Genomic DNA, 14,765 nt, shown 5'->3' with positions numbered 1-14,765 from the left:
AAACTTTCCGACCATAGGCAGTTTTAATAGGTGATTATTAAGAGATGTTTATCTGAGATCTGTGCCTCATGCATGGATTGGTAATCTCAGACGATGTAAAACTCATATCTACTCGTATAGAAACTAGGTCCCTGTGACGTCACGTGGAGTGGCATCGCATGGGCGCCAATCTGGCCTTTTTCAAATGAGGTTAAAATCGACCATTGCCATTCGTCCAAACTGGGATTTCTAAAACCACATAATTTGTATATTATGAAATCACTAATGGTGGGTAACGAATAGCAATCAATGCCTTTCGTTTTCTTTGGTGAAGGAAACTACTCTATGATACTCATTTATTTTGGGAAAACGTGGGTGCGAGTGCGCGCTATAAATATCAAAATGTTTAGCATAAAAATGATCATACGCTAGCTGACTTGGTGCTAAATCGGTCGCACACATTATTTTTGGGATAGCCGTGTGGTGTATTTGTATTCCGACAGTCTTCTGTCTATTAAGTGCTGTGGCACCCCCTGGTGGGAGTTATGGGGAAGTGTATGTGTGGCCACATGGGCCGGATGTATGTTATTGTGTGTTGTAGAATAAATAGTTAAATCCCGAGACATCGGCGTGTTTATTGCAATGTACCTACCAGGGACGCAGCTAGGAATTAAGGCTGAGGGGGGTTAACCCGCTAACGCCTAGCGGTAGGTACCATATGGTACCAGCTGGTAGTGCAATACCAAACGAACTTTTTTTGTTTTTTATTGTAATTTGTTCGGGAATTTGAGAGTTTAAAACTAATAAGCATATTTATAATTACGATTTTTAGTAAAGTTTGCTTTTTTTAAGCAAGTTTTGACATTTTTCAGTAATTTTGATAATTTTTTGTGCAAAATAGAATTTTTTAAAAACGTTTCTGTCATAAAAATGTGAAATTACTAACGCCTATTTAATTTCGATTTTTGGTCCAAGGGCCTAGCGGTGCCACATTGTACCAGGCTGTATCTTCAAGGCTATTGTTGCTAAAAGTAATTTGCATCTAATCAATCAGATTTTGAAATTGAATATTACGTAAAAGTTGGAATGAAATTTTTAATTCAGGTGTTACCGGGTTAAGGTGCAATTAATACCGGGGTGTGTGGGGGTATGGAATACCCACCAGAATAAGCGGTAGGTGTGATATTAATAAATTGCGGAATTTTGAGATAAATGGTATGGTGAGATTTACGGCTTTCTGAGGGATATTTTATTAATCCTTACACTATTCTATTTATAGTAATATCAATCCAATGAAGTAAAATGGATTTAACTTAAATATTTCTCTGAGCTCTGGGGGGGTTATATCCCCCAAAACCCCCCTCGCTGCGCCACTGGTACCTACAGCGGGTGAAAACATAACAAACCGAACAAAATTCGGGGGGGGTGCTCTAGCCCCTATATCCCCAACATTCCTGTCTGAAAGATCACCATTATCAAGTGGTAGTGTGCTGCCCTCTGGCAACAACATCAAACACCAAAACACACCTCCTCCTCTCCTCTTAGGTCTGCCTCCTCTGTTTTTGCTCAATGCTCTTTCGCATTCATCCTTCTTGTTCCTCTTCTCCTTCCACTGTCCCCTCGACTGCTGCATTCATAATATTCTTTCCTATTAAAATACCATCATCACTGATCAACAATCCTAGGAATGGTTTGACGCAGCTCTCCACTCAGTTCTCATATCAGCTAATCTTTTCACACCCACGTATTTCTTCTCTTTCACATCCTTCTTTTCTTGTTCCATATATTTTGTTCGAGTTCTTCGTTTTCCGTTCTTACCATCCACTTGTCCCTCGACGATTGTCTTCATCAGGCCATCGTGTCTCAGGATGTGGCCTATAAGGTTGTTCCGTCTTCTTGTTAAGGTTTTCATGAGGCTTTTCTTCTCTCCTACTCTTCTTAGGACTTCCTCGTTACTAACTCGGTCGATCGATTTGATCTTCATCATTCATCTGTAGCACCACATTTCGAAGGCCTCCATCCTTGCTTTCTCCGCTTCGGTCATTGTCCATGCCTCACTTCCGTATAGGAACATACTCCAAATGTAGGTTTTTAGAAATTGTTTCTTTACTTCCATATTAAGTTTCCCGCTGTGAGCAGGTCTTTCTTTTGATGGAATGCTCTCTTCGCCTGGGCTATTCTGCTGATGATTTCTTTCTTGCTCTCACGTCACTTGTTATCTTGCTTCCCAAATAACTGAATTCATCTGGGAAGCAAGATAACAGATGAATTCAGTTATTTGGGAAGCAAGATAACTAGTGACGGGAGAAGCAAGAAATATGCAAAGATAATTGTATCAGAAAGATATTTGTTCTTAATGCTAATCAGCGTCTTGGATTGTATGACTTTAAATTTAAATGCAAATTTTTTCTAAAGTGTCGGTTCCTTCATCAAGCCTATGAATGAATATTAGTGAATGAATTTTAAACATAAAGCCATGAAAGCATATTTATTTAATAATATAAGAGAAAAATAAATCAGCGGTAAATTAATTGAAAAGAAGGCACACGAATTTTGAAATATACCTTATTTATGCAATGACTTGCCTTTGTGTGCTGATTTAAAATAAACTAATACAGTTCATCGTTACCTAACAATTATTATTAATTAAATGAAAGACCTACACACCAAAACACTAATTAACATTAAAAATAGAGGTCGAGAGAAAGACACAAAAACTCGGTTTGTTCGTGATAGGATAGTTTCCTTCATCAAAGAAAACGCAATGCATTGATTGCGATTCCTTACCCACCATTAGTGTATTCATAATATACAAATTATTTGGTTTTAGAAATACCGGTTTAGACGAATGGCAATGGTCAATTTTATCCTCGTTTGAAAAAGGCCAGATTGGCGCCCATGCGATTCCACTCCACGTAACTTCACAGGGAACTAGTTTCTATACGAGTAGATAGGAGTTTTACATCGTCTGACATGAGATTACCAATGCATGCATGAGGCACAGAGCTCAGGGAAACATCTCTTAATAATCACCTATTAAAACTGCCTAAGGTCGGAAAGTTTTCTTCGTTAGATAAGGTATTAATAATCCTTACTTAAGCCAAGCGCTACCTGCTAGCAGCCTGCGTCGTATCAGTGCTCAAAGCCTTGCCCCTAGGTCACCTCACTAGGCGGCAGCGGGAACCAGAACGACGTTACACGGACTTTTCCCATCATTCCTACTTAGTCGTCGCGTTTTCGCGCGCTTGAAAATTTTCACTTTTCATTTAATCGCGAAAAATAGATATCGTCATTAGAAAATCTAAGAGCGTGAAATACGTACTCCAGGAGTAATAATCTTTCTATGTAGACAATAAAAAAATAATGGGAAACCACCCTTTGGCATAGTCTTTCTTAGTGATTGGTGTTGGGTTACTAGCGACTCCCAAACTAATCCGACCAGGCGCTCTCCGTATTTGAACCCAATGAGACCGATATTTTTCGCATATTTCACCGAGGACTCCAGGCGTCATCGCGACGAGAATAATATCTATTTTACGCTCGCCTTACGTCATAACTATCTCTCCGGCGTTGTCCACTTTGAACGACAGACACTATCTCATAAAAAAACGAACGCCCTTTTGAGCGCATTCATGCCCGAAGGTCCTGTGCGCCATTCAACGCTTCCGAGGCGGGAAAAAAAGGTAGTCTAATGGGGGCCGTGGGTGGAGGTGGGATTTCTTTCATGGCAGCTTCGCCCCCACCCACTATTTTCCATCGCGACCGAGAGAGAGTGTTTTGGAGGGGAGGTAGGTGCATTGGCAGGTGGGGGAGGGGTTGGGGGAGGGAGGCGTTGGAAACGGACGCGTAAGAGTGACGCATTGTGGGAAGACAGAGACACCCAAACCACTCCATAGACGCCTCTTATACCATCCCACACTTGGACGAGTGCTCACTTGCTCACACGGCGGCACGCGACCAACTCACGGTCTCTTCGTCGCCCGAGGCCGCCTCAACAATCGTCTCCTCCGCTCATTGTCCACTCCCCGTAAAACAAAAAACATTCGATAGCGGACGGGGGTTGCAAAAGCTCGTGCCGAAAGTCATAAAATTTTCGCTCCTTTTCTCGTTGAAAATAAAATTAGTTATTATTTATATATACTATTTGGACATTCCCGCAAGTCCTACCTCATTATGTCTTAGGTAATTGGCGAAAAATATCCCGGATACAGTTGTGTAGTTAATATTGTTCCCCTGGTCAAAAATTACTGGTTTTTTAATACTGACGGAGAAAACTCGGGCACTTAATTAAAAAATACAAACTGCAAGTAAAATTGTAACAAAATTTTTTATTTTGATATATAGTGAGATATTAATTTCAGTGTTCAACCTAAATTTTTGCAAAATTACCCGTTTACTACGGCCATGTTTTACCAACTGTGAAAACCCTTGCCCCTGCTCAATCCATAGTGACATCGAATCAACTTTTTCGCAGCAGCGGTTGTTTGGACTATACTACTGGCTCTCTCCTGCTCAAGGGAGGAACACAGTAGTCTGGATTCAACGTAGCTTCAAAGCTTTCTCCGTAAAACACGAAAGTGAGACCCAGCTATTCGGAAAAGGATATCGGAAGAGGAGGTGACGAATATCGGAGGTGGTAATTCATCAACATTCTGCTTGGAGAAACGGAGGTCCAACGTAATTGAAGTCGCCTTCAGGAATCTTGCCGCTGGCGTCCCTCAGCTAACTGGGATCATGGCGGATAATGAAGGTGTAAACAGTGAGTGCTGTCTCTTTTTACTTTTTTACACTCCGATTTTTATGGCAAAGTGTTCCACCCATTTCTCTTACATCCCCGGGAATGTCCTGCTAAGGTGAATTCTTCTTAAAGGATAATCTTTTTTTGTTTCATCAAAATCTCAAAGGGGACGCATTTGATAAGTTCAATCGGTCGTATTTTCGTGACTTATTACTTGATTAAAATTTTAGGTTTTGCTTTAAGTGCGTCAGACAAACCGTTTTGGAATTTGCGTGAAATTTGAAATAATTGAAAGCGAAAGCTTTGTTACTCCACATTAAACTACTTGCAACCGATTCGCAACCTTTCTTATGCCTTTATATAATTATCATAATATATTTGAGCTGTGCCTGAAGAGAGCCTTTGTCATTCCACTTAAGTCGAAACCGGTTGCAAATAAATTTAAAGTGAAATAACAAATTACAATTGCGCTTAAATTTTGTTGAAATGACACATTGCAATATTTCCACTTATAGATTTATTTTACACTACGCGTTTCGTCGTTACAGCGACATTTTCAAGTGTGAAAAAAGTCTTAAAGATTTTCCTTATATATCATGGTGCTTGAGGTGAGGGTGGGAGTAGGATGGAGAATGGGGTTTGGGTGACGAGAAGTGAGCATATTGAAGGCTGTGGGGGGGGGGGGGGGGTGGAGGGTCGTTTTAGGGTCTCGAACTGAGGCAGGGTGAGGGGGAGGAAAGAAAGGTTCTAGGATGGGTGAGGGTACCCCGCACTCATTCACTGTCTTCTTTCGGGTTGTGGTTGTCCGGATGGAGTCCTCGCACAGATGATCCTCTCCTCCTGGGTAGTTGACCTCGTGTCCTTCTTCTATTGTTCTTCTGGGGTGTGAAAGTGGGGGTGTAGTGTGGAAAGGGTTTGTACAAAAATTTTTTTTTAAAAAACCTTTGGATATAGTAACGTATTTTTTTTTTTTTCGGGGTCAACTGTGACGGTTGGGAATCTAGGGTCCAGGCATGTGTCACGAAAAAAAGGGGGGGGGGGGGCGGCTGGGAATGACTTTTGGCATTTCATGGGAGATCTGTATTTTGTATGTGTCTGTGTTTTTGATATTGTATCGCCAGTAACGGCGAGGGGTAATGAAAAAGATTTTCGTTCATCAATGGAATCTTCAACTGTTTTAACTTTTGGATTTCTAAGATTTCCAGGGAGTCTAATTTTTTCCCTTTTATTTCCGTGTGGAGTATTTCTAAGTCAAAGTTGCAATAATGATCTGTTTCCAGGAGATGTTTTGCCACCATCGATCGGTCGTCCCCTTTTCTAAAAGCTCGCTCGTGTTCTTTACCCCTGGTTATGAAACTACGGCCAGTTTGTCCCACATATGCCGCGTTGCATGAACCACATGAAACTTTGTACACGCCACTTCTTTCCATTATTTCGGTTTTCTCTTTTGTATTTGATAGGATTTTACCAATGTTGATCGGTGTATAGAACAAAACTCTGTATTTTTCCTTCGGAATTATTTTTGCTATGCGGTATGATAGGGGGCCGAGAAACGGTATTTTACACCATCTGTGTGTATTTTCTTCGTTGGGTGATGCCTCAGCAAGTGTTGTCACTAGTTCTATTGCTTTTTGTTTTTGTTTTTTGTTCAGGAGGTTGTCAATTACTGTTGTATGGTATCCATTGTGAGTCGCTATCCTCGTGAGGACACGAGGTCAACTACCCAGGAGGAGAGGATCATCTGTGCGAGGACTCCATCCGGACAACCACAACCCGAAAGAAGACAGTGAATGAGTGCGGGGTACCCTCACCCATCCTAGAACCTTTCTTTCCTCCCCCTCACCCTGCCTCAGTTCGAGACCCTAAAACGACCCTCCAACCCCCCCCCCCCCCCCCCCCCCACAGCCTTCAATATGCTCACTTCTCGTCACCCAAACCCCATTCTCCATCCTACTCCCACCCTCACCTCAAGCACCATGATATATAAGGAAAATCTTTAAGACTTTTTTCACACTTGAAAATGTCGCTGTAACGACGAAACGCGTAGTGTAAAATAAATCTATAAGTGGAAATATTGCAATGTGTCATTTCAACAATATTACGAACTTCCACCACATCGTGCCTAACATCATACAAGATATGCGCTTAAATTTATTCTACACGCCAAGCTAGCCTTGTTATTTTTAGGTTACATAGACGGCACCATTTTCTATATTAGCATATTCATCACAACTTTAGAAAAATGCATGTGTGAGAAGATACCGACGTTATAGTCTTTAATTTTAGATCTAATAGAATGTTTTACCACTAGGGTCTGCTGCCAATACCCTGATAATTCCAAGGTGATAGCTTAATTTTTAAGCTAGAAAAAATGCCTGCAAAAAATGCTTCCACTAGTAAATAATATGAATTAGAGTGGTGTTTCTCCTAAAACTCTACATCGGAAATGAAAAATAATTACGCCTAAAAATGATTCGATTAATATATATCTATTGGTTTTATGACTCGTGACATCTTTGTGTTATTTTCATGAAGTGAATTTGACAACCGAATGCATACTAAAATAAGGCGCGGGGGACAGTGAAGGAATAGGGGAGGACGGGTTTATCTCACACTTATCAGCTGCTCATTGTCATCGTGAGATGTTGCTAGTGGTGAAAAACTCTTGTCGCGACAATAAATCCGTTTAGTGGAACATTAACAGTGCTAATTTTAATTCCCGATACGGTGAGGTTCCACTCAGCAAAGCCTCTAAATTTTTGTACTCGTATATAACTAAAAAAGAACGCTCGGTAAACACATTCACTCTCGGATGGGCCATCCCTCTCCTAGTTCCCGATCCAATGACAAAGAAAACGACGGTTTCTTTCACGGTGAACATTAAAACATTGCCTATTTGATTGCTCATTGATCAAATAACGTAGGTAATTGAATGGAATTTAGGAGAATAACATTTTAGGATCAGTATTTCTGTGTTTTTTTCAAGTAGATGAATGTTAGAATGATGAATTATTACGGGCCTTTAAGCCTGATTACTGTTTTTCCAAATGCAAGCGATACAGTTAAATATATATTTGTAATCTTACAGAAACAAAAATTAATGGATAAGTTGGTATAATTCAGCCACCGTAAGTGATTAAATACAACTTGTAGGGTCGGGATATCTCTGTAAATTGTGTTCGCCATTTAAAATAAATTCGTTCACTGCGCATCTCGTACATTGGACACCCTCCTTTTTCTGAACATATTTCACTATTTATCTCTTTAACATTACGATGGAATTCCTTTGCTTGTTTTTAGTGCTAGTATCCACCATTAGTCTAGCCCAACCTTATCCAGTAATTTAATTCATTAATGCTACCGATTCATCCCCAGGATTGCATATTCGTTCTCTTCGTCGGATGGTTAAAATGTTTATTAACCACTTCTATGTTATTTGATTGTGATCTCATCCAACTTGAACTTTTAGTTTTTTCTTGTAATCTGGAGAACAAACTGATTTTTATTCCATTTTTATCACCACATTTCGCTTTTTCAGAAAGAAAATCCATCAAATTAAGTTCCCTTTAAATGAAGCATCTTAAAGGATGAGGTATTTATCAATTAGAATCGAGTTTAAGTTGGTTGGTTTTCTGGCGAAGTACCATTCTAATTAAGTTTCTTGCGGCACCGGTGGAAAAGTTGAAGTTGTTGGGTGGTTCAGTAGGTTCACATCCGTGTTTTAAGAGTAACTCCCATGTTAGACGGAGTTGGGTGGACAAATATGTTGTTTGAGTGTTAGCCTCAATGCAATACTGTGATTACTAAAACGATTCTATTGCAATGTCTTCCTTTGTTCGAAAAATTTCCTCTTGCATTTTGGGAACTTATCAATGAATTAGAAGTATAATAAGGATTAAGTTTTCAAAATAAGATCAGCATGATAGATGTACTTTTACATTTGCGAAATATTTTATTGGTTTCATTTAGGCCTAGAATATTACCCCCAAGGGAATTATTATTGCTTTTCGTCAATCGCGTAATACGAATTCTAGAGTACATAGTTTTTTCTTCACCCAACAACTTCAATTTCGGGGAGCAAGTGGTCTTTACCAAGGCTAACCCCAAATCCCGCAATTCTACTGCAATCGGTTGTTTTGAGAAAGCTGGCTGCTTTCAATACCATTCAAAACAAATGATACGGAATTTAATTTTTTGTGTCGATTTATATATAAAAAAAACTAACTTGTTCACGGCCGACTTGAAAATTCTTCTACCTTTCCTATCAAGTTATAACCATTCACCCTTTGTTTTACGAATGCGTATAATTGTCCGAAATGCAGTTCCGAAATGGAAAGTGTGATTCAAAATTCCATTAGCCAACCTTAAATCAATATTTGGAATTTTTATTAGCTTAGTATAATTATTTATCGGTATACATTAAAATAACTAGATTCTTTGCATTTTTAGCTGATATTTTTTTCTTTCCTGCAAACATTTGCCCTCTCAAAAAAAACTGTGGTGGCATTCTTATATACTTAATCATGTGTCTCAATAATACATTGCATTTTCTTGTTTGCTTGATGTTATTCCTGTGAAGTCCCTTTGGTAACCGCGGCTTCCCGATTACACTGGGACAAAGGGTTCTCATCATCTTCTTCACTGGTCAGCATTCTGAGATTGGTTTGGAGACTCAGCTCTCCACTTAATAGGGTGGTTTCCTGTTATTTTTTCATTGCTAAATCGAAAGATTATTACTCCTGGAGTAATAATCTTTCACGCTTTTAGACTTTTAAATTACGATATATATATTTCGCGATCAAATGAAAAGTGAAAATTTTCAAGCGCGCGAAAACGCGACGGCTAAGTATGAATGCTGGGAAAAACCCGTGTGACGTCGTTCTGGTTCCCACTTCCACAAGTGAGGTAACCTTGGGGCGAGGCTTTGAGCGCTGATACGATGCAGGCTGCTAGCAGGTAGCAGAGTACCATACTATAATGTAGCGCTTGGCTTAAATAAGGATTGTTAATATGTACCTTATCAAAAGAAGGAAACTTTCCGACCTTAGGTAGTTTTAATAGGTGATTATTAAGAGATGTTTCCCTGAGCTATGTGCCTCATGCATACATTGGTAATCTCAGACGATGTAAAACTCCTATTTACTCGTATAGAAACTAGGTCCCTGTGACGTCACGTGGAGTGGCATCGCATGGTCGCCAATCTGGCCTTTTCCAAATGAGGATAAAATTGACCATTGCCATTCGTCTAAACCGGTATTTCTAAAACCAAATAATTTGTATATTATGAATACACTAATGGTGGATAACGAATCGCAATCAATGCATTTCGTTTTCTTTGATGAAGGAAACTACCCTACTGTCCTATTTGCAGATCTTCATCACTTTTCCACATCCCTATTTATCTGCTACACATATTTTATTTGAGGTCTTCCTTTTTCATTTTTGCCCCCCACTTGTCCCTCGACGATTGTCTTCATCAGGCCAACATGCCTCAGAACACAGTTTCGTCTTCTTATGGGAGGTTTTCACAAGACTTCACGTCCCCAATTGGTTCGTGAGTTAATTAGAGGATCGCCTCGTCTCCGGAGCAATGTTTTCTCTTTCTTAAGATATCAGACGTAAGAGTTATTGCCGAACATTCTTCCCTTTCCTATCTCCTGAGGACTTCCGCATCAATTACTCGATCGATCCGTTTGATTATCAACATTCTTCCGAAGCACGACATTTCGAAAGCCTCCACCCTTGATTTCTCTGATCCTACCATTGTATATATCTTTCTTACGTAGAGAAGCGTGCTCCAAATGATATATTGTTGCCGTAGTGCTGTGTCTAAATGTCCCTCGGTAAGTAGACCTTTCTGTAGGTGGAATAGCCTATTCAACTTGCTATTCTGCTAATAATTTCTTTCTTACTTCTCCCATTGCTAGTCATCCTACCCTACTTCCCAAAACACAGAATTCATGCAGCTTTCACAGTTTTTTCCCTATTTTTATTTTAGTCTTGGCTTCTTTAATTCTGCTGCATACAAATATGTGTTATTTTGTTATAATTTTCAGCCTGAGTCGTCCCATTATTCTCCCCATATTTACTACAGTCGTCTTCATGTCCTTTTCTGTCTCTGCTACGACAGAGGAGCCATTTGAAAATCCTAGCATTATATTTTTTTTCTCCACTGATAATCACCTATAAAGGCCTGTTTACACGGTACATTAACACGTTCGGGTTAATGTCTAAATGTATGAAAGCGAGAATGAACGCCAAAATGCACCGTTTAGGTAACCATCCAACTTGTGCGAATGCATGCACAGAAAATAGAACCTGTTCTAATTTGGTTCATGCATTCGTACAAGTTCCGTTCCGGTCCACAAAAATCATTCATACAAACAGACATTAACACGTACGTGTTAATGCATCGTGTAAACAGGCTTTAAGAGTTTTACCAGCATTGCTACTAGGCAGGATAGCATTAATGCATAATTAAATAAACAGAAAGTATCGTTTTCAAATGAAAAGGTGAAATCCGTGATTTTCTTGAATGTAACTACGTTTCTTCGTTGATATCACGAATATTTCCTAAAAATCAAGTTAACTGTCAAATTCTAGTGAAACTTAATCACGTGAGTAAGTGTTGAAAAAGTAAAAAATGAACGTGGTTTGCTACTAACGCATTATCACTCTTCCTTGTAAAAAAACTTTTGATTTCGAATAAAACTTAGTTGATTGTTTAGCGGAATGATAGGCAACGTATGAAAACCTCGTCAAAAGTGTTTTGCAGCGATGTAACCTATAAATATTTTTCTCTCTCACTGTATCGCTGACAGTGAAGACTTGAAGTTGTTTAAACTTTCGCAGTCCATATGCTGTCAATTGATGCGTAAAGCTATTTATTCTGCATCGAAGACATTATTCATTCGTGTGTTGGAAGAATCTTTGCGAGACAAAAAGCCTGCAAAAATAACAGATATCCCGTAGTGAAACAAAAATTTATTATTTTAATTCGATTTTGTGTCAGGTGAAAATTGTATTCATAGTTTCAATTCCACTTCTTCACCTTCACTAGACTAAGGAATTGAATACTTTCTACGGCCTCGCCACCTTCCCTTGAGGCAATAATTTCAACAAATTGGTGAACTCGAGACTTTTTTCTTATCTATTCACCAAGTTGTAGTTAATTGAATGGAAATTACAAGTAAAACCTTCTGTGATCAGTATTTCTGTGATTTTCTAGCAGAAGAATGTTGATTGATGAACTATTACGATCCTCTTAGCCTGATTACAGTTTTCTAAATACAAGATAAACATCCGTAATCTAAGAGAAACATTATAAAATGAGTTGGATAAAATCTAAAGTTAACATGACAGCAGAATATATCTCAAATAGGCGAATCCTTGGGTGCTGTATGCGTATTAGTAGACATTGATTACGCTCGCAAAATCTAGAGTTCATCAAAGGAAAGATGGTTGTCTCTGCAAAATGTCACATGCTATGAAACAATCATTTTTCACCATCAGTGTTTCCTTTATTTCTGGCAGCGAAGACTTGAGAAGCGTGAAGCAATTTTTTCCGCCAATGGAATTATACAGAATCATTCGGCCGTGTCGTGTCCTAATTGGTGTCGTTTAAAAATCGCCATATTGGTATTAAGATGTTGTTTTTTAACCTCATATTCGTTCACCTTGGTACCGGCCATATCTTTTGTCTCGCTGTTTGTAGTGATGACACCGAAAGCGGGCTGCGACAGCGATTTCAGCGGGGCGTCAGGTTGTGGCGAGTTGGTGTCTTCGGGGTGAAGTCAAAATAAACACGGAAATGAAACAAACACAACACAATGATTTCGCATTCGAGTGTTGGCACTTCGAGTCTTTTTTCTAATCTATTCACCTAGTTGTGCTGCATATAACCGTCGCTACTTACTTTTTATGTACCTACTTACATTTAATTTAGTTCTACGAAGTGTTTCGCTTTATTGCTACGGTTTTTGTTTCTTTTGATGGACCCTGCGAAATTATTCACTATGTCGGCCGCAATTCCGTGCTATTTGAAGGCCACTTTTCGTGTCACTTCAGTTCGCTGACGTTTTTCTTCCTTGTATCATTCTAAGTTTTCCTCAAATATTTATCTTTGTGTCTTCCTCGAGTCCTTTATTTCATGAGGAACTATTGCCAGATTACTATCACGTATCATCAAAATCGTAAATAACACCACGAAAAGTAATAATTGTGTAAATATTTCAAATTTTCCTTTCATTGTATTTCCCACGCATTCTTTGTGGTTCGTGACATCGCTTATCCACATGCCATTGTCACTGCCCACACACGAGTGTTTTCACTCGCCGTTTCCTCGTCTCAGTTCTACTGCTCCAGAAGAAGATAAGCGGCCTTTTGGCTCGCGACTACCCAAGGCTCCTTGATTTTCGCCATCTCATATTAATGCTTGCAGTTTTTAAGCATAATAAAGGGGATCCGAAAAGCACCCAAAATCGCGGAAAAAATCATATGCAGCAACATGAGAACTAAAAGAAATAGTGAAAAAAAGAGCAAAAAATGTGAAGCCGCGATCATTATTATGAGGAAAAATCAAGGTTCCCCACACATGAAGAATATGAGAAACGGGAAAGTGAAGAACTATCTCAAGTGTTACACCGGGTCAGAATCCATATTGAACGACGTTTCGCTTGACTACATTTCCAACATCCTCAGGTCTGAGGTAGAACGGCGGATTATATGGAGTGTTCGCCCCCTCCTCCCCCTGTAGTTTCAATAAAAAAGGGAAGTCGGTAATTATTAAGGGGGCTATCAACCGTAAGGTTTTATTTCACCAGTTCAATAAGCAATTGTGAAAGATAATTTGAGAATATTAAGCAGAGTACCCTGCTAGCAGGTAGCGCTTGGGTTAAATATGGATTATTACTACCTTATCAAACGAAGGAAACTTTCCGACCATAGGCAGTTTTAATAGGTGATTATTAAGAGATGTTTCCCTGTGCTCTGTGCCTCATGCATGCATTGGAAATTTCAGACGATGTAAAACTACGGTAAGTAAATAACTTCCTAAACCATGGCCTCAATAGGGTAGTTTCCGAAATAAATAATAAGAGCGTTGAATTTTAAGAGTGCTATGTCCTTATTATACAAAATTAATACGCTCACGAGGATAATAGATATTTTGAAATAGCAATTTTGAAAATATTCATAATTTTAGAAACGCAGCAGTCTCTAAGACCGCACGTCACCGGTTAGGGGTTAAACATGTCCTATTGCTAAAGGAATAAGGGTAAGAGGAGGAAGGATGGAGTTTGGGTGTCGGGTTGTGGGAATATAGAAAGTTGTGAGAGAAAGGGTTGTTTTTCAGGGTCTCCGATGAGGAAAGAGGGTGGTGTGGTTTCAGGCTCCACCCCTCTCTCTCCCGAGACCCTGATAAACGACGCCTTCTCCCACAATCTCCAATATTCCCAATTCCCGACAGTCAAGCTGTAAGAAATCCTTTATCAAATAGGACATTTTTAAAGAGGGACTTAGCTGCGCAAGGAAATGTTTTTTTTTTTAACTTCGAAACGAGTTATGTTCGAATAAATTCACTGGAAATATTGCCGTGTCTCATTCGACTAATATAAGTAAGGCCCTTGATGCTCAGCCAAAATCGAGAGACTACAAAAATTCATCGTCGCTACTCACTGGGTAAACCATGTTAAGTATGTATTTCATTACCGATGCGTGCTTTCATGTTTTTCAGGAGTAAGCATCTGGCTGAAGTATTTAGTCCGTCTTTATTGCCGGACCCACGGGGACTGCATTGAGGATGTCCAACTCCATCCCAAAGAAGACTGATTTCTCTTGCCACTTCCGTCGTATTATAATCGGTTTTCAAAAATGTCCGCGGCGCTGTGATGAGATTCACTCTTTTCCAATATTTTGCAGTATAATGTTTGGAATTTCGAGGAATAGCATTGAAAATTAATGCATTTAATAGATCATATGAGCATGAATTCTGGGAGTTTATCTTTGTTAGAATTTAAAGAAAAGGTTAGTGAAGAGTCTGATCTGGTGT

General features: G+C 39.3%; 1 protein-coding gene across 2 annotated transcripts in view; it reads left to right on the top strand.

Annotated features, from left to right (window-relative positions):
• The first annotated feature begins 3,905 nt into the window (after window positions 1-3,905).
• Window positions 3,906-14,765, top strand: part of LOC124164055 (neprilysin-1-like) — a 135,356-nt gene continuing 124,496 nt past the window's right edge. The window contains exons 1-2 of one of the 2 annotated variants that reach the window (XM_046541224.1): window positions 3,906-4,161; window positions 4,429-4,738. In XM_046541224.1, the coding sequence (XP_046397180.1) occupies window positions 4,714-4,738 (25 nt within the window). In that variant the 5' untranslated portion in view covers window positions 3,906-4,161; window positions 4,429-4,713. Of the gene's footprint in view, window positions 4,739-14,765 lie in introns of both variants that reach the window. The other variant, XM_046541223.1, reaches the window with a different exon arrangement.

Source organism: Ischnura elegans, chromosome 8, assembly GCF_921293095.1.
Source record: "Ischnura elegans chromosome 8, ioIscEleg1.1, whole genome shotgun sequence".
Lineage (NCBI taxonomy): Eukaryota > Metazoa > Arthropoda > Insecta > Odonata > Coenagrionidae > Ischnura > Ischnura elegans.
Note: the sequence above shows the minus strand (reverse complement) of the source record. Positions and strands in the feature narration are given on the sequence as shown.